Below are 21,074 nucleotides of genomic sequence, written 5' to 3'. Positions count from 1 at the left end.
AAAATGGTCTACCATAAAACCAACAAAGAGGAAACTTGGAAAGCCTTCAAGACTGGAAATAGGGAAATGGACCGATTTGATGGCTCATAAAATTTATGAACATCACAAAATTCCATGTGCCTTTTCTTTCAAATACGCGAAAGTATGTGAAAGTTCAAGTTCAAAGTATTTCTTAAAGATCAAAGGAAGATGCACAGAATGCGGAGCCACTTTCGAAGGGATTGCTCTGAAGAAGCCAAAAAAGGACAACGATATTATTATAAACTGCAGACTTTCAAACTTTTCAGACGATAGTATTCACCTTAAAAGAAGACAACTTCGTGGCACGAGAAGACAACAGGTAGCTGCTAAATTGGTTGATAACAGAATGCCTGCAGCTCTTTGGCGAAATTATGAAGCGAAAAATATGTCTTTTGGAGACATGATTCCTCCAAATTTACCAAATGCTGATGTCTTGAGAAAGGCTAAAGAAGAGGAAAGGGACAAACGTTTTGGTATAACAACCAGTAAGCCTGTTGAAAACCTGCAAATTGCAAAACATACAACCCATCGGGACGAAATTCACGCAATCGGATTGGACCCATTCTTCTGTATATATTGGCTGAAAGATCAAAGTCAGTTGCACAAATATTGTCATCAAATCAATAGCAGTGTATACGATTCAGTAGATGCTACAGGTGGCGTTGCATTTCGAGTTATTTCACGATTTGGGGATCTGTCAAACAGGGCTGACTGTGTGGAAATTAAGTCAAAGTACATATACCTGTATCAGTACATGTGCATCCGCGAAGTAAACGTCACTAGTAAAGATCCAAATATCGTCAATCGATCATCAATCAGTTGCCCAACTTATCAGATGATATCCTCTAGGCATGACGCATCATTCTTGTCATTTTTCTTTATGGAAATCGTCAGATCTGGAGCTCCCAGACCAAAAATCATGGTAACTGATTTTGGTAAGGCTTTGTTGGTTGCCATTTCTAGAGCAATAGCCAATTGCTCGGACTTAACAGATTATTTGAATAGGTGTTATAGTCATATTGTTTTGCATGAAAGAGTAATTCTACCCTCGTGTTGTTTGAGAATAGATTTAAACCATTTTATGGTCATGATTTCGAGGTGGAAATGCTTCTCGAGAGTTAAATCACAAGTCAAACAACTTCATCTTCGAGTTTTGACCCATATTTACATGATGACAGATTTTCGTGATATTGAAAGTGCTTTGCGCTCACTTTTGGTTGTTGCGTTAAGTGAACATCTTGGTATTGATGAGTGCGGTCAAGAATATGCATCAATGGAACATCAGCGCCACCTTGATAACATTATCAGAGGTGGTCCACGTCATTCATATATTGACGAAAAGAAAGATGATGACAAGACAACTGATGATGTTGAAAACAATGATGACTGTCTTTTGGAATCAGTTTTGACCTCTAAGGAATCTACTGCAAACGCGTGGATTGATAGGGCAAAACGTATCTACAATGAAGCTGAAGTCATCGCGAATCAGGCTAAGGATGACAATCTATTTGATGTGAATCCGTACAACATTCCTAATGCTGCAGAGATGCTGAAAGAGTTGATGTACTATATACCACTGTGGACAGCTGTGATGTATCCTTCTTTCCATATTCCTTTATCTATTCGTTCGTCAGCAGCGACTGAAGGACAATTTTCAAAATTAAAGACAATGGGCTTTGACAAGCTGCCTTTACGAGTAGACAAATTCATTTTTCAGCATTTGAAGTGGCTGCGTGAGGAAACAAAACTGTTAGCGCCACTTATGATGGAAAAACAAGATTCAAAGCAAGCTGTGAAGCACAAACCAACTGAAGCATCGTTGCCTTACCATGAAGAAGAAAACTGGAGAGGAAAAAATAAGAAGCTGAAGATAACAAACCCCAAAAGCAATCATATCCTTGATAATTCTGAGAGCACACTGAACAATACCTTAAGAAGTGAGACCCAACTCGATGATGCCAATAAGACAGAGTTAAACAAAATTTTTAATAGTTTTGAACACAGATTTTCTCCTACTTCGAGCGCACTTGTTATGAATGCGGAGAACAACTGTCTCTCAATCAATAGTGAGAGTGTGTGTTTTCAGCGCTCTTCAGATAATAATTTACTGCCGAATTTGGACTCTAAAGAGATATGTCATTCCACGAAAGACTATCGAGAATCATGCTTCACCAGGGATGTCAATGAAATTTCATCCTGTGGTTCGAAAACGGAAGAAAATCGCGAGACCTGTAACAATAAAATGGAGGAGAGTGCAATGCTGAAAAAGCTTCAAAACGAAATCATTGTCACATCGAGCATGCAAACTAACAGCAAGAAAAACTACTTAGATGATTGCCCAAACTGGAATTCGACTAAGAAATTCATAGACATTAATTTGCCACTTTTCCCAAATGGGTCCTCAAGCAAATTCAAATCTGCTACCTACAACTTGAAGGGAACGTGCGGTTTCGATTCTTTGATAACCTTATTCATGCAAGCAATATCACTCAGTGATGATTTCAAAAGTACCATTCAAATGGTGAGCCATCCATTTTTGGATCTGGCTTTGGATGTGTTGGACAAAAAAATTATAAACTCCCAGCATTTTAAGCAGAGATTTGATATTTTATATGTGATACCGTTCCTAAAAAAAGGAGTAATCTCTCGAAAAATATTGTCTCTGAATGCAGAGTCGAATGTTGGGGAATTATACGAGACAATATTAAAAGATAACCCGATTTGCAACAAAAAGATATCGTGTCTGACGTGCCTAAATTCACGCTATGTGAAACTACATTATATTTCCGTTGATACGTATGTGCTTTTCAGACTTGGTTATAATTTCATGCAAGAGGCTGTAGATGCAACAAACGGAGGTCTAAAGACTATTATAAAATGCAAGAAATGTAAAGGAGAAGCAGTCGAAGAAAAGAAATTCGGATGCTACTTGATGATGGATACTAGTATAACAACTTGTCCACTAACTGAAGATCAGTTTCCACCGAATCAAAGGAAGAACTGTGTGTTGCAAACGATCACGAAAGAAATCGTAGTCGACAATCAAGAGTACACTCTCGTTGGTGCCATTCATTATAATAGCTCCATCAAACACTACACGGCATATGTCTTCGATGGAACCTACTGGAAGCAGTACGATGACCTGTATAAAGAAGTACAGAGAGTTTCAAAAGATAGGATAATTTCTCCACACCTGTTCATGTATGTCAAGACAGGAAAATTTCCAAATGGCACCTACAAGAGCGACAAGACGAAACAAGTAGTTCCTACATAGGAACTTTGCTTTATAAGGTAAGCAATTGCTAAAAGTTGATATCTAAATATTACAAATACAGCTCTTATATTAGTTCTTCGTATCTTTGTTTCTGGAACCACAGCCCTCCTGTTTTAGTTACTAGAATAAGAGCATTTTATGCCCTAAATGTCACTTATATATTTTTTGTACTTATTTTTCTTGGTTGCTTCACACCTCATAAATTCTATGCTTATTTATTACTAAATTCCCTACATATGTATTTCCTTCTCGGTTTTAGTGTATCCTGAAGAAGAGCTGTTAAGGGGACCTGTATATCACGGCCTGTAGTTTTTCCTGGTACTTTGAAATTTAATAATGCAAGACTGTCAATAGATTCAGGAATGAAACTTTTATCAAAGAATTGGTATATTGTGAGCTCTAGGTGAAATACATTGTAAATCTGTGGAATACATTGTGGAGTGAATATTGATGTTTTTCTTACCTACAGAATTACATGTAATTGTTATTTTAGGTTCAATGTACTTACACGCTATTCCAAATAAAAGATAAAAAACATATTTTATTCTTTGAATTATTACCTTGTTGAAACAGCAAACCAGTAATATTTTTCAGTTTCATGTTTTGATTATTTTAAAAACAATGTATTTTAAGAGAAAAATTTTTCTCCTAATAATTTAAGAACATACTGCAGCTTAAAATATTTAATCCATTCTTGAATAATGTGGTTCAGTGTGTAGGCAAGCACTATATTATTATTCATCCATAGCTTTCTTTATGTAGCTTTAATAGTGGATGAGATACCGGTAACAGTATCTCTGTATGCAAACACGTTGATTGCAGAAAATTGAAACTAAAGATTTGTATGTCATTTTCTTCTCAATGACGCCATTGCAAACCATTCCTGCTCCATAATCTTGTTGATACCTTTCATGTCCTTTTCATTTTCTTTACTTTTGCTTCTTTTCTTTGTTATTCTGGCCTCCTTTTTCATGCTTTTAGCAGCTTTTTCAGTTTACGTAACATGTTGCCTGTCCGCCCATACCAGCACAATTTTCGTGTTGTTCCTAGTTTTGATGCCTGTTCTGCTCATTGTTTTTAATCTTTACTCCATCAGGCTGGCCGGAGTGGCCGAGCGGTTCTAGGCGCTACAGTCTGGAACCGCGCGACCGCTCCGGTTGCAGGTTCGATTCCTGCCTCGGGCGTGGATGAGTGTGATGTCCTTAGGTTAGTTAGGTTTAAGTAGTTCTAAGTTATAGGGGACTGATGACCTCAGAAGTTAAGTGCCATAGTGCTCAGAGCCATTTGAACCATTTTTACTCCACCATTAAAACGTATTGCAACTGTTGAAACGCATTCTGATTTTGTTTTATGCCATGTAAACATTTTTCCTGCACATACGACAGTCGACAGGTTCTTCAAAGGTATTACATAAACGAGGTTCTACGGAAACTGCCCAAATTAAATGTTCAAATGTGTGTGAAATCTTATGGGACTTAACTGCTAAGGTCATCAGTCCCTAAGCTTACACACTACTTAACCTAAATTATCCTAAGGACAAACACACACACCCATGCCCGAGGGAGGACTCGAACCTCCGTCAGGACCAGCCGCTCAGTACATGACTGCAGCGCCTTAGACCGCTCGGCTAATACGGCGCGGCACGCCAAATTAAACAAAATGACATTTAAACACGAGAATTACGAGGTACTGTACATGAAGTGTATATTTTTAGAATCAGGAAGAGCCAGATGAATTTTATTACGTAAAACAGTAATTGTTTTGAGCTCTCATGACATCCAGGACCCACTAACAGCTAAAAATATGCCCAGGACCCTCATGGATGAACGCTATGTGGCAACATCACCAGACGCTAGGATACATAAAAACATGTGCTGTGTGTAACGAATAAATTTGAAATTGCTGTCGTTAATATTGTTGCAATCATTTGTTCTAGTTAGAAAGGAAGTGTGGAAGTTTGATGAGTTACACTACAGCGAGAGTTGAAAGTCTTTACAATGTATAGAAATGTAAGTATATTTACTGAATATTTGTACAAGCGAACTAATTAGTATGTTTAAATCCTAATTCAATACATGACTGATAGATGTGTTATGTTGAGGGGATACAGTATTAAAGTTAATAAGAAGTTAGAAATTTGTAAATAAGAACCTCGTTTATTTGGTCCTCAGTAATCCGGATTCCCAGTTTATCCGGATTCATATTTTGTGTTACTTGGTATTTTTCTCTTTTTTTCTTATAACACGAAGATGTGTAGTCGGTGAGGTACATAGGCTGCTTATCACTAGGCCGGCAATTTAGTCTAGTACTGAGTGATAAGGAACTCGGAGTGTGTGAATGACATTGTTTCTCAAGTATTTTACATTAATATAACGGTGTATTGATGCCCATCAAGTAAGTTGCATAGTAACCACGCCAACAGCACTCCACCATAGCTCATTGTACCTCTGGTGCGCTTCTCGACAGGTGTGACACCATCTGGTTAGTGGTGCGTGTGAATGTATCCGCTCTCTCAGCCATCTGTTTGTTTTGCACTGACCAGCCTTCTCTCCTTGAATCATCTAAGCGTGCACATCCCACGCTTCCACCTACAGTTACTACAGTCAGTCTTAAGAAGGTGTACTGGCATTTGTATAGTGCTGAACATTTAGATTTTTTGTATTTAGTAGAATATACATCCGGGTTTTCGATTTTCGGTTTTCCAAAATAAAAGTGCGAATTTACGATCGTCCTCATAGCTGTACTTCCAGCAGTACTTCATCTCCTCCGTTCCCAATTTTGTAGAAGTTGTCCTACGAAAATTGCAGAAGAAGCACTCCTGGACGAAAGGATATTGTGACGATATTTCTTCGTCATAGCCTGGGGTTAGAGACCCGGTCCGGCACACAGTTTTTATCTGCCAGTAAGTTTCACATCGGCGCACACCCACTGCAGAGTGAACACACAATCTATTTCATAATCTACTGGCACCATAAAAATGTTATGAGGGTTTTTAAAATAACTCTTTCGGTGCTATCCAGAGCTGTCAGCAAAAGGGTTGTGCCAATTTATTGTAATGTAGACCAAGTGGGTTTCTCGAAAATGCTATTATCTCATTAACTGTTATCCCCACAAAAAATATTATTACAGTTTTCGGTAGAACTCTTAGGGTCGTATTAAGAAATGCCATCAGACCTTTTGTACGAATTTATTACTTTTACATGACAAAAGTGAGTCCCACATTAATTATCTCATATGTCATCGTCACAAATAATGTTATTATAGTTTTTGGTAGAACTCTGTGGGTGATATTCAAAACTGTCATCAGAACTATTCTACGAATTTTGCTATAGTAGAGAAAGTGAGTATCAGATTAAAACAATTACCGTATAAACTATTATCGCCACAAAAATGTTCTTATCATTTTCAATGCAACTCTTCCGGTGCTATCCAGAATTGCCAACAGAACTGTTACACAAATTTATTTTTTCCAAACTGACAAATAATTTTTTACCATACCAAAATTTGTCCGAGTTATTGTTTTCTTCCCGAAATTCTGCAGAACTATTCGTGTTTTGAGCAGGGAAATCTAAAACTATTACATATATATCAAGAACTATGAAAAAATGTATATTTATCGTAAAAGGGGTTCAAACTTCACGGGAAATGCTCATAAGCATTCCTTAATAAAGGCAGTTACTACGTAAACAATTACCGGCACAGAATATGTTACTAGTATTTTCGATAGAACTCTTACAATGCTATCCAGAGCTGGCATCAGAACATACGAACAGACATAATTTTTTTTTTTTGAGTAAGTGTGCCCCACAATTAATCAATTACCATACAAACTATTATAACCACAAAAAATGTTATTATGACTATCGATACAGGTCTTGAGGTGTTAACCAGAACTGTTCATCAAAACTGTTGAACGAATTTACTTTTTCTGTGGAGAAAGTGGGTCTAACATCAAAGCAGTTACCGTATAAACTATCATCGCCACAAAAAGATATTATTAGGATTTTCGATAGAGCTATTGGTGTTCTGTTCAGAACTGTTGTACGAATTTACTTTTTGCGAAAATTGACAAAGAGTGTATTCGATACGAAAATTTTTTCGAGTATTGTTGTTTTCTTCGCTAAATTCTGCAGGACTATTCAAATTTTGTACAAATAACTCTAGAACTACGACATTTCTATCAAGAACTCTGAAAAAAATATATATTTCTGAAAAAAAGGGTGCCAGCTTCACAGTAGGAGCTCTTATGGAATTCTTAATTAAGTTGCAATTACCTCTTAAACTATTACCTGCACAAAAAAATTCTACTAGGATTTTCGATAGAACTCTTCACGTGGTATCCAGAACTGTCATCAGAACTGTTGTACGAATATATTTATATTTTCCGTAGAGAAAGTGTGTCCCATATTAAATCAATTTATCTCAAACCATTATCGCCATAGAAAAATGTTGTTGGGATTTTCGATAGAGCTCTTGGGGTTCTGTTCAGAACTGTCCTCAGAACTGTTGTACAAGTTTAATTTTTGCGAAAATTGACAAAAAATGTTTTCGATACGAAAATTTTTCGAATAATGTTGTTTTCTTCGCTAAATTCTGCAGAACTATTGAAATTTTGTACAAAGAACTCTAGAACTATGACATATCTATCAAGAACTCTGAAAAAAATATATATTTCTGAAAAAAAGGGTGCCAACTTCACAGTAAGTGAAAAGATTTTCTCCTTAAATTGCAATCATCTCGTAAACTATTAGCTGCACAAGAAAATGTTACTGGGATTTCGATAGAACTCTTGGAGCTCTATTCAGAACTGTGCTCAGAACTCTCGTACTTATTTACATTTTGCGGAAATTGACAAAGAATGTTTTCGATACGAAAATTTTTTCGAGTATTGTTGTTTTTTTCGCTAAATTCTGCAGAACTATTGAAATTTTGTACAAAGAACTCTAGAACTATTTCATATCTATCAAGAACTCTGAAAAAAATTTACATTTCTGAAAAAAAGGGTGCCAACTTCACAGTAAGTGAAAAGATTTTCTCCTTAAATTGCAATCATCTCGTAAACTATTAGCTGCACAAGAAAATGTTACTGGGATTTTCGATAGAACTCTTGGAGCTCTATTCAGAACTGTGCTCAGAACTCTCGTACTTATTTACATTTTGCGGAAATTGACAAAGAATGTTTTCGATACGAAAATTTTTTCGAGTATTGTTGTTTTTTTCGCTAAATTCTGCAGAACTATTGAAATTTTGTACAAAGAACTCTTGAACTATATCATATCTATCAAGAACTCTGAAAAAAATATAGATTTCTGTAAAAAAGGGTGCCAGCTTCACAGTGGGAGCTCTTATAGAGTTCTTAATTATGTCGCAATTTCCTCTTAAACTATTACCTGCACAAAAAAAGACTACCAGGATTTTCGATAGAACTCTTCACGTGGTGTCCAGAACTGTCATCAGAACTGCTGTACGAATATATTTATATTTTCTGTAGAGAAAGTGTGTCCCACATTAAAGCAATTTATCTCATAAACTATTATAGCCATAGAAAAATGTTATTGGGATTTTCGATAGAGCTCTTGGGGTTCTGTTCAGAACTGTCCTCAGAACTGTTGTACGAGTTTAATTTTTGCGAAAATTGACAATGAATGTTTTCGATACGAAAATGTTTTCGAATATTGTCGTTTTCTTCGCTAAATTCTGCAGAACTATTGAAATTTTGTACAAAGAACTCTAGAACTATGGCATATCTGTCAAGAACTCTGAAAAAAATATACATTTCTGAAAAAAAGGGTGCCAACTTCACAGTAAGTGAAAAGATTTTCTCCTTAAATTGCAATTATCTCGGAAACTATTAGCTGCACAAAAAAATGTTACTGGGATTTTCGATAGAACTCTTGGAGCTCTATTCAGAACTGTGCTCAGAACTCTCGTACTTATTTACATTTTGCGGAAATTGACAAAGAATGTTTTCGATACGAAAATTTTTTCGAGTATTGTTGTTTTTTTCGCTAAATTCTGCAGAACTATTGAAATTTTGTACAAAGAACTCTAGAACTATGGCATATCTGTCAAGAACTCTGAAAAAAATTTACATTTCTGAAAAAAAGGGTGCCAACTTCACAGTAAGTGAAAAGATTTTCTCCTTAAATTGCAATCATCTCGTAAACTATTAGCTGCACAAGAAAATGTTACTGGGATTTTCGATAGAACTCTTGGAGCTCTATTCAGAACTGTGCTCAGAACTGTCGTACTTATTTACATTTTGCGGAAATTGACAAAGAATGTTTTCGATACGAAAATTTTTTCGAGTATTGTTGTTTTTTTCGCTAAATTCTGCAGAACTATTGAAATTTTGTACAAAGAACTCTAGAACTATTTCATATCTATCAAGAACTCTGAAAAAAATATAGATTTCTGAAAAAAAGGGTGCCAACTTCACAGTAAGTGAAAAGACTTTCTCCTTAAATTGCAATCATCTCGTAAACTATTAGCTGCACAAGAAAATGTTACTGGGATTTTCGATAGAACTCTTGGAGCTCTGTTCAGAACTGTGCTCAGAACTCTCGTACTTATTTACATTTTGCGGAAATTGACAAAGAATGTTTTCGATACGAAAATTTTTTCGAGTATTGTTGTTTTTTTCGCTAAATTCTGCAGAACTATTGAAATTTTGTACAAAGAACTCTTGAACTATATCATATCTATCAAGAACTCTGAAAAAAATATAGATTTCTGTAAAAAAGGGTGCCAGCTTCACAGTGGGAGCTCTTATAGAGTTCTTAATTATGTTGCAATTTCCTCTTAAACTATTACCTGCACAAAAAAAGACTACCAGGATTTTCGATAGAACTCTTCACGTGGTGTCCAGAACTGTCATCAGAACTGCTGTACGAATATATTTATATTTTCTGTAGAGAAAGTGTGTCCCACATTAAAGCAATTTATCTCATAAACTATTATAGCCATAGAAAAATGTTATTGGGATTTTCGATAGAGCTCTTGGGGTTCTGTTCAGAACTGTCCTCAGAACTGTTGTACGAGTTTAATTTTTGCGAAAATTGACAATGAATGTTTTCGATACGAAAATGTTTTCGAATATTGTCGTTTTCTTCGCTAAATTCTGCAGAACTATTGAAATTTTGTACAAAGAACTCTAGAACTATGGCATATCTGTCAAGAACTCTGAAAAAAATATACATTTCTGAAAAAAAGGGTGCCAACTTCACAGTAAGTGAAAAGATTTTCTCCTTAAATTGCAATTATCTCGGAAACTATTAGCTGCACAAAAAAATGTTACTGGGATTTTCGATAGAACTCTTGGAGCTCTATTCAGAACTGTGCTCAGAACTCTCGTACTTATTTACATTTTGCGGAAATTGACAAAGAATGTTTTCGATACGAAAATTTTTTCGAGTATTGTTGTTTTTTTCGCTAAATTCTGCAGAACTATTGAAATTTTGTACAAAGAACTCTAGAACTATATCATATCTATCAAGAACTCTGAAAAAAATATAGATTTCTGAAAAAAAGGGTGCTAACTTCACACGACTGATTTTTACCCTCCACGCTGCCCTCCAGTATTAAACTGGTGATCCCTTGATCCCTCAGAATATGTCCTACCAACTGATCCCTTCTTCTAGTCAGCTTGTGCCACAGTCTCCTCTTCTCCTCAATTCTGTTCACTATCTCCTCATTAGTTATGTGATATACCCACCTAATCTTCAAGCATTCTTCTGTAGCACCACATTTCGAAAGCTTCTATTCTCTTCTTGTCCAAACTATTTATCGTCCACGTTTCACTTCCATACATGGCTACACTCCATATAAATACTTTTAGAAACGACTTCCTGACACTTAAATCTATACTCGACGTTAACAAATTTCTCTTCTTCAGAAACGATTTCCTTGCCATTGCCAGTCTACATTTTATATCCTCTCTACTTCGGCCATCATCAGTTGTTTTGCTCCCCAAATAGCAAAACTCCTTTACTACTTTAAGTGTCTCAGTTCCTAATCTAGTTCCCTCAGCATCACCCGACTTAATTCGACTACATTCCATTACCGTCGTTTTGCTTTTGTTGATGTTCATCTTATACCCTCTTTTCAAGACACTGTCCATTCCGTTCAACTGCTCTTCCAAGTCCTTTGCTGTCTCTGACAGAATTACAATGTCATCGGTGAACCTTAAAGTTTTTATTTCTTCTCTATGGATTTTAATACCTACTCCGAATTTTTCTTTTGTTTCCTTTACTGCTTGCTCAATATACAGATTGAATAAGATCGGGGAGAGGCTACAACCCTGTCTCACTCCCTTCGCAACCACTGCTTCCCTTTCATGTCTCTCGACTCTTATAACTGCCATCTGGTTTCTGTACAAATTGTAAATAGCCTTTCGCTCCTTGTATTTTGCCCCTGCCACCTTCAGAATTCGAAAGAGAGTATTCCAGTCAACATTGTCAAAAGCTTTCTCTAAGTCTACAAATGCTAGAAACGTAGGTTTGCCTTTTCTTAATCTAGCTTCTAAAATAAGTCGTAGGGTCAGTATTGCCTCACGTGTTCCCATATTTCAACGGAATCCAAACTGATCTTCCCCGAGGTCCGCTTCTACCAGTTTTTCCATTCGTCTGTAAAGAATTCGCGTTAGTATTTTGCAGCCGTGACTTATTAAACTGATAGTTCGGTAATTTTCACATCTGGCAACACCTGCATTCTTTGGGATTGGAATTATTATATTCTTCTGGAAGTCTGAGGGTATTTCGCCTGTCTCATACATCTTGCTCACCAGATGGTGGAGGTTTGTCATGACTGGCTCTCCCAAGGCCATCAGTAGTTCTAATGGAATGTTGTCTACTCCCGGGGCCTTGTTTCGACTCAGGTCTTTCACTGCTCTGTCAAACTCTTCACGCAGTATCATATCTCCCATTTCATCTTCATCTACATCCTCTTCCATTTCCATAATATTGTCCTCAAGTACATCACCCTTGTACAGATCCTCTATATACTCCTTCCACCTTTCTGCTTTCCCTTCTTTGCTTAGAACAGGATTTTCATCAAAGCTCTTGATATTCATGCAAGTGGTTCTCCTTTCTCCAAAGGCCTCTTTAATTTTCCTGTAGGCAGTATTTATCTTACCCCTAGTGAGATAAGCCTCTACATCCTTACATTTGTCCTCTAGCCACCTCTGCTTAGCGATTTTGCACTTCCTGTTGATATCATTTTTGAGACGTTTGTATTCCTTTTTGCCTGCTTCATTTACTGCATTTTCATATTTTATCCTTTCATCAATTTTATTCAATATTTCTTCTGTTACCCAAGGGTTTCTACTAGCCCATTACCTATTTGATCCTCTGCTGCCTTCGCTATTTCATCTCTCAAAGCTACCCATTCTTCTTCTACTGTATTTCTTTCCCCCATTCCTGTCAATTGTTCCCTTATGCTCTCCCTGAAACTCTCTACAACCTCTGGTTCTTTCAGTTTATCCAGGTCCCATCTCCTTAAATGCCCACCTTTTTGCAGATTCTTTAGTTTTAATCTACAGTTCATAACCAATAGATTGTGGTCAGAGTCCACCACCGCCCCTGGAAACGTCTTATAATTTAAAACCTGGTTCCTAAATCTCTGTCTTACTATCATATAATCTATCTGAAACCTGTCAGTATCTCCAGGCTTCTTCCATGTATACAACCTTCTTTTATGATTTTTGAACCAAGTGTTAGCTATGATTAAGTTGTGTTCTGTGCAAAATTCCACCAGGCGGCTTCCTCTTTCATTTCTTCCCCCCAATCCATATTCACCAACTACGTTTCCTTCTCTCCCTTTTCCTACTATCGAATTCCAGTCGCCCATGACTATTAAATTTTCGTCTCCCTGCACTATCTGAATAATTTCTTTTATCTCATCATACATTTCTTCAATTTCTTGGTCATCTGCATAGCTAATTGGCATATAGACTTGTACTACTGTCGTAGGCGTGGGCTTCGTGTCTATCTTGGCGACAATAATGTGTTCGCTGTGCTGTTTGCAGTAGCTTACCCGCATTCCTATTGTTTCATTCATTATTAAACCTACTCCTGCATTACCCCTATTTGATTTTGTATTTATAACCTGTATTCGCCTGACCAAAAGTCTTGTTCCTCCTGCCACCGAACTTCACTAATTCCCACTATATCCAACTTTAACCTATCCATTTCCCTTTTTAAATTTTCTAACCGACCTGCCCGATTAAGGGATCTGACATTCCACCTCCGATCCGTAGAACGCCAGTTTTCTTTCTCCTGATAACGACGTCCTCCTGAGTAGTCCCCGCCCAGAGATCCGAATGGGGGACTATTTTACTTCCGGAATATTTTACCCAAGAGGACGCCATCATCATTTATCCATACAGTAAAGCTGAATACCCTTGGGAAAAATCAAGGCCGTAGTTTCCCCTTGCTTTCAGCCATTCGCAGTACCAGCACTGCAAGGTTAAAACTAATTACGTCCGCTTTCTGAATTGTCATTCCTTGTCATGTTCCAGACCTCACGTCAGTCTAGTTCTTCCCTCCTCACGCCAGCTTGCATGAGCTAAAACGCGTGCATTTCGGCCTCCACTCGTAACACAGTGTTGGCTCTTCTGCTAACGCAAAAGCTTATTTCGCCATCCTTGAAAAATTCTCACTTTGTGTTCCATTTCGGATAACCTCGATGTGGAAGGGGCGTTAAAGACTAGCCTTCCATCCTTCCTTTTCTTATGTCCGGCAAGCGGCCTGTCTTTGAATCTGCCTGAAGCAGCAGCACGTTTCTCCCACTGAAGCAGGGGCGCTTTAAGAGGGGAGCCTCGACAAAGAGGTGTCTAAATGCGTTCACTTGCTCTGTCGCTGTATGCTGTGTTTACAGACGTTACGCAGCCACACACACGCCACTAATAGAGGCTCACCATTTTTCTGGGAGGTGAAGCTGGGACCAATTTTGTAACTGTGAGAGGTGGCGTGAGCCCCCTCTCATATTTCTATCTTACTCTGAGTAATTCGATTTTTCTCTCTGATTGCATGCAGTGAAAAGTTGCTATTCCTTCACACGTGACTTCCCACGCAGCTTCTCTCGCCACCCGGGTCGTTCGGTGACAGGCGAGTTCTCCTGAGCTCGAAAGGGTTAAGCCGATGGGTGTGAGGGAACCGAGTGGATGCTTTCCAGACGCCGACATTGTCATAAGAGCGGCGGCGACACGCCCACAGGGGCCTGACGGAGCGGCTGGACTAGAGATTCCGTTACTTCGCAGAAACGTAGTGAAAACACTTTCTGGCGGGCTACCAGCGAGGCGTGGGAATGACTTGTGTTCCCAGGCAGTCTTGGCAGGCAAATTCCCACGTTTTCTGCAAAATCGTAAATGTGATTGGCTTGCTCAGGGCATAGCTCCGTGACGTAGCAAAATCGGCGCTAAATTGGTGCCAAGAATCTCCATTGGTGGAAAGGTAGTGCTTCGGCAATAGAGTGGAATTTTCCGCCGGTTTTCGAGTTGCTGATTCGCACGTTTCACCACGGCCACTGTGGTGGGGGAGGTAATGTTCTGTGTTCAGCTTGTACGGGTGCTCTTGGTGGAGTCGGCTCTCGCCTTTCGGTCTGAGTAGGTTACAGGATTGAGCTCTTGCTGCTCTGGACAGCCTGCCTTCCATTGCCTGTCTAATATACTTTTATTTGATTGTAACTGTTTGACGAAGTTGCTGAAGTTTCGACTTCAACGTAACTTACTGAGTAAAGTTGGCAATTGAGCGTTATGCGTACAAGCGGCCTGTGTTGTCCATCTTGAACAGTTTTGGCTAAAGTGGACTGTATTGGAGTTACTGTGTGACTTCGCTTGTTAAAATCAATCACTGTACCGTCAGTGATTGTGTGGCGAGCCTTCTTCGTCGCCCTCAGAGGCGCATTTGTATTGATAGGGAGTCTTTAGTCTGGAACAACCAGATCAGAATAATTTGTTTCGGGCTATACTCGCAACATTATTATCACCACGACGGGATGTCGAAGCAATCAGCCATCGCTTCCGGTACGCCAGATCGTGTCCTTGCAGTTAAGAAGACAGCTTGGTAATGCTTGTCCGCAGCACCGGCAGATTAGGGAATTTTGCTACGCGATAATCTGAGCTCAGCAGATCGCGCCTGTTCCCATCTTTTCTTACAAGGTTCTGTCTTGGATATTCATTGTCTGAGTTCTCACTACTGTAGCAGCAATTAATGTTGGGTTGGCTGGGTGTTTCTCTTAAGATCTGAGTTGCAAGGTATTGGCTCCACATACCACTTCATCATAAATGTCACAATCTAGTTTATGGACAACTTCACCTTTACAGCATTTATTGGAGTATCCATTTTGACGTATTGTAAATGTTTCATGTGTTTTGTTTATTATTTTGAGTTTAGTCATAATAAATCATATTGTTATTTTGGACACAACTTTCATTCTGTTAAGGGGAGCTGGAGGCGCCTATGCTGCCCATGTTAAAATCACTAAGTTTGAGGAACATTTATGAATAAACTACCAAACAGAAAAATTTGAATTTTTTTTTACATATAGAGTGGTTTAGTATTGCAGTTATGACAGAGGGATTTTGGAGTATCTTTTCTAGTTTCCTTCCAATTATTTTTTTTATTAATGACCCAAATTTTTTTACAAATAATTGCTTTATAATTAAACTGAAATGAAACTACTGAACATATTGCCAAATGGCTGTGTAACAATGTGAGTTTGACCACTAGGAGTGCTGAATAAAAATTTCATCTCTCTAGCTTGAGTGGATTTTGAGAAAATGTTCCTTATATTCGAAAAATTCTAATTTACGGGAAGTGGCTATCAAAGTTTCTCAATACATTCCTGCACTATAGGATGGATTATCAGGGTCTTCTTCTTCATCCTCCAAAAGCTTCCACTTCTGTCTTCTTTTCTGGCCTTTTGTTCCATCATACTTCATATGCCTTTCTCTTCTTTCTGCTCCTCTTATCCTTTCTCTGTCAATATTTCTTAGTGCTCGTACAGTGTTCACCCCAGCTGTAAATCCTAATGCCTTCAGAACTTCACGCCTCACACTGTTCCCTTGGTTGTAGGTTGCTGTTGCATCATAAATGCCAAAGTGCAGTGTTTTTATGCTTACAAACACCCTTTTAGGAATCACTTTCCAAATCAAATTGTTTACGCTCTCATTAGGATTCTGCGTCTTTCCGTGTACACATTTGTGTAACAATTCTAGCTGTGCTAAGTCATGAAAAATTGGTTTTATTGCATATATTTCTTAGTGCTCGTACAGTGTCACTAACATATTCACGAAATCTGTCACTTGCACCAGTCAGCTTCTTGCTAGAAGATGTCACAGGGGTATGGCCGGCCATGTGTTTGTTGCTTAGCAGAAGAACGCACTGTTTCAGTAATTGTAGTATCGCAACTTGGTATTAATGTTAATTTTCTTTTCCCTACGTTCTTCCTCTTCTTCTATACACGGTTACTAAAACGTGGCATCGTCACCAGAACAACGCTTTACACAAGAAGTTTAATACTACCAACAACAGGCGCAACACTGAACTAATTCGAAACGGTAAACAGCAAAGAGGCGATGTTCCGCGCTCTTAGCGCTTCATTTGTCACAGAAAACAATGTAGCCAACCCTTGCACACTCGCTGTATATGTAACATAAGGCGCTGTATGCGTAACAGGCCGAGAAAATCCCAAGCAGTTCGCCAGGAAGTCACGAGAGGGTGTTAGATGCATTCAGCGGCCGCCCATTTCCCCTGCAGGCGTGGGGGAAAATGCTAATAACTCCACTTCTAGGGCGAGTGGAACAATAATTCAAAGTTTACATTAAAGAGGAATGTTCCAATTAATTTTCGGTAGCAAAAAAAAAAATCGTAATTTTTTGGATCTGACCACCTCCGGCTCCCCTTAATCGGTAGAGCAACCCTTTCATTTCTCACTACGTTACTGAAACTTTCCTTTATTTAATTAACTTCTATCAAATTAAATTATTGCAGGTGGCAAACTCTTTTCTACTCCACTTGCAGGGTCGATTACAGTCAGTTCGCGTTTCTTCTTAATCCATGTGGAACAGCAAAAGTCGGAGTTAGAATAAGGGGGGCTTAGAGCATCATTTTCATATGAAAATTCTAGCCCCGGCACCTCGCAACTGTTCACTCCTGGTAACGCAGCAGTGGCGTGTAGGCCGGCTGACTCACCTCGGCGAGCGGTCCCGCGGCGTGGTAGATGCGAGCCGTGTGGTCGATGAGCGAGGGCGGCCGCGAGACGGTGCGCAGCTCCGAGGCGATGGGCCCCGACGTGATCACGATCAGCGGCGGCCCGTTCTCGCCCTCCTCCCCCTGACCCAGGATCTGGAAGCAGCCGACACCACTCTGTAAACGCAGGGCTCCAGACAAAGTAACAGCGCAATGTGTAGAAGTCATTATGAATGTAATAAACAAACACACATACATACACTCATGAGCCAAAACATTATGACCACCTGTTTAATAGCTTGTTTGTCCGCCTTTAGAACGAAATACAGTAATGGAAATAAGTCCACAGAAGCTTACAACAAGGGAGACCAGAATGCTACTAACAAGGGAACCTCCCCATCGCACCCCCCTCAGATTTAGTTATAAGTTGGCACAGTGGATAGGCCTTGAAAACCTGAACACAGATCAGTCGAGAAAACAGGAAGAAGTTGTGTGGAGCTATGAAAAAAATAAGCAAAATAGACAAACTGAGTAGTCCATGCGCAAGATAGGCAACATCAAGGATAATGTAAGCTCAGGAGCGCCGTGGTCCCGTGGTTAGCGTGAGCAGCTGCGGAACGACACGTCCTTGGTTCAACTCTTCCCTCGAGTGAAAAGTTTACTTTCTTTATTTTCGCAAAGTTATGATCTGTCCGTTCGTTCATTGACGTCTCTGTTCACTGTAATAAGTTTAGTGTCTGTGTTTTGCGACCGCACCGCAAAACCGTGCGGTCAGTGGACGAAAGGACGTGCCTCTCCAATGGGAACCGAAAACATTTGATCGCAAGGTCATAGATCAACCGATTCCTCCACAGGAAAACACGTCTGATATATTCTATACGACACTGGTGACGGCATGTGCGTCACATGACAGGAATATGTTGTCGACCCACCTAACTTGTACACTTGGCGAATGGGTAAAAACATTCTTCCACCTTGCCCGATTTAGGTTTTCTTGTGGATGTGATAATCACTCCCAAAAAAGTGATGAAAACATAAGAGTTTGTCACATATATTGCAAGAAATGAATGCAACAGTTTCACAGTCGCACAGTTTTCCCTGTGCTCTGTCAAAATATATGTTTTTAACGTTTTCAAATTTTTCCGTGTAGGTGGAGCGTCCCCATACTACCGCGCAGTTACCTCGCATCGGACGGACGGACAGATGATAATTGTCTGAAAATAAAAAATTAAAATTTTCACTCGTGGGAAGACTTGAACCGAGGACCTCTCGCTCCCCAGCTGCTCACGCTAACCACGGGACCACGGCGCTCCTGAGCTCTCACTGTTCTTTATGTTGCTTATCTTACACATGGACTGCTCAGTTTGTACATTTTGCTTATTTTTTTTATAGTTCTACACAGTTTCTTTCTGTTTTCTCGATTGATCTGTGTTCAGTTTTTCAAGGCCTATCCACTGTGCCAACTTATAACTAAATCCGAGGTGGGTGCGATGGGGAGGTTCCCTTGTAAGAGTTATCAAGAAAAACCCGAAAAAGACAGAGACGGCACTATCCTCATATGTACATGACCACTCCCGAAAGGACATCACTCCAAGGGCAGTTCGTACCATCCTCAATCGTTCGGGCTACAGAGCCAGAGTCCCCACACGAAAGCCCCACATCAGCAAGAAGAACAGGAAGTGGCGGATGGAATTCGCGAAACAGCATGTATCCGAGACAGCAGACTTCTGGGATGCTGTATTGTTTAGTGGTGAAAGCAAATTTAATATCGCGTACAATAATGGTAGTATCTTGGTCTGGAGAAGACCGAATACAGACCTCGACCGAATTAAGTTCAACCCACGGTGAGGTGGTGGAGTGATGGTATGGGGCTGTGGGTCAGCCTCCGGTGTCGGAAAATTAGTGTTTGTGGAAGGTACCGTGGACAGATTTGTGTATATGAACATTCTCAAACCGAACTTACAACAGAGTGTTGACGCCTTGGGTCTTCCTAGAAATTATTACTTCCAACAGGACAATGATCCCAAACATACGGCGCAAATTGTCTGGCTGTGGTTGCTCTACAACACTCCACACACTCATAAAACACCAGCTCAGAGTCCGGACCTGAATCACATCGAACACTTGTGGAGTGAGGTGGAAACACGAGTGAGAAAACACGAAATCCGTAGTAAGGCCTCTTTGAAAGAGGCTCTCCTTCGAGAATTGGAAGCCATCACGTCGGAAACTACAAGAAAATTGGTCCATTCCGTGCCACGGAGGTTGCGAGAAGTAATACATCGGAAGGGTATGCATTCGAAGTATTAAACATGTTCTGGCTTTGTTGGAAGTGTCATTTTCTGTTGGTGTATGAATATTTAATTCCCAGCGCAGTAGAGAAGTTGGCAGACGTTTTTGTATTTTGTTTTGAAAAGGCTTTTTCATTCTCGTTCTATATACCAGCATAGCTGCATTGGCGACTGGCCAATGTGTATAGTGCATATCCAATTAGTGTTTTTGGTTTCGTATTGTCAATAAAAGCAGTTTACTTTTCCGTGCTCTAGTGTATGAATACTTGTTTCCATAAGAACCTTCAACATCGCAGCGCGTCAGCAACAGTTGGTTAATATATTAAAAAACTAAAAACCCGCCTCGATGGCGAAAAAAGCACCTATTGTTAAGTGTTAACCCACGTTTCGGGGTAGATAAGTACACCTTCTTCAGAACAACAATAAAACCGACAAGTGCCTAAGAAGACCTTTGTCAATGATTAAAAGAACACCATAGCTATACATTTATAAACGAAAAAGGAAAGGAAAACACAAACAGTACGTATGTACAAAGTCAAAACCACTGCTTACCGAGCGAGGTGGCGCAGTTGTTAGCACACTGGACTCGCATTCGGGAGGACGACAGTTCAATCCCGCGTCCGGTCATCCTGATTTAGGTTTTCCGTGATTTCCCTAAATCACTCCAGGCAAATGCCGGGATGGTTCCTCTGAAAGGGCACGGCCGACTTCCTTCCCTATCCTTCCTTAATCCGATAAGACCGATGACCTCGCTGTCTGGTCTCCTTCCCCAAAAGGCCGGCCGCGGTGGTCTAGCGGTTCTGGCGCTGCAGTCCGGAACCGCGGGACTGCTACGGTCGCAGGTTCGAATCCTGCCTCGGGCATGGGTGTGTGTGATGTCCTTAGGTTAGTTAGGTTTAAGTAGTTCTAAGTTCTAGGGGACTTATGACCTAAGATGTTGAGTCCCATAGTGCTCAGAGCCATTTGAACCATTTGAACCCTTCCCCAAAACAACACAACCCCACTACTTAACTTAATGGTGTACGCTCCACCTCACACCGGCCTATGTTCGATGGGCCATGACCCGCCATAAACTGCAGCTACAAACGGTCGCTCACTTACACGCCCGACCCGTTACCTGTGCTCATGCGCAAGACAAGGGAAGTTACTTGAAAGCGCATGCGCATACGAATACGAGAAAGTTTATACATGGGTCGGGGAAATAGCCCATATATTCCCAACCGTGGATATATATCAAAAAATGAAATGAATAGCACAAGAGACGAGCATGGGAGATGAAACCTAAAAATAACCGCACACGGT

General features: G+C 39.7%; 1 protein-coding gene across 1 annotated transcript in view; it reads right to left on the bottom strand.

Moving 5' to 3' along the window:
* The window catches only part of LOC126213468 (alpha-mannosidase 2), an 834,426-nt gene that overhangs the window by 88,606 nt on the left and 724,746 nt on the right, over nucleotides 1-21,074 (bottom strand). The window contains exon 13 of the mRNA XM_049941248.1: nucleotides 17,488-17,640. Coding sequence (XP_049797205.1) covers nucleotides 17,488-17,640 — 153 coding nt within the window. The remainder of the gene's footprint in view (nucleotides 1-17,487; nucleotides 17,641-21,074) is intronic.

The sequence above is a fragment of the Schistocerca nitens genome, chromosome 11 (assembly GCF_023898315.1).
Source record: "Schistocerca nitens isolate TAMUIC-IGC-003100 chromosome 11, iqSchNite1.1, whole genome shotgun sequence".
Taxonomy (NCBI): Eukaryota; Metazoa; Arthropoda; class Insecta; order Orthoptera; family Acrididae; genus Schistocerca; species Schistocerca nitens.
Note: the sequence above shows the minus strand (reverse complement) of the source record. Positions and strands in the feature narration are given on the sequence as shown.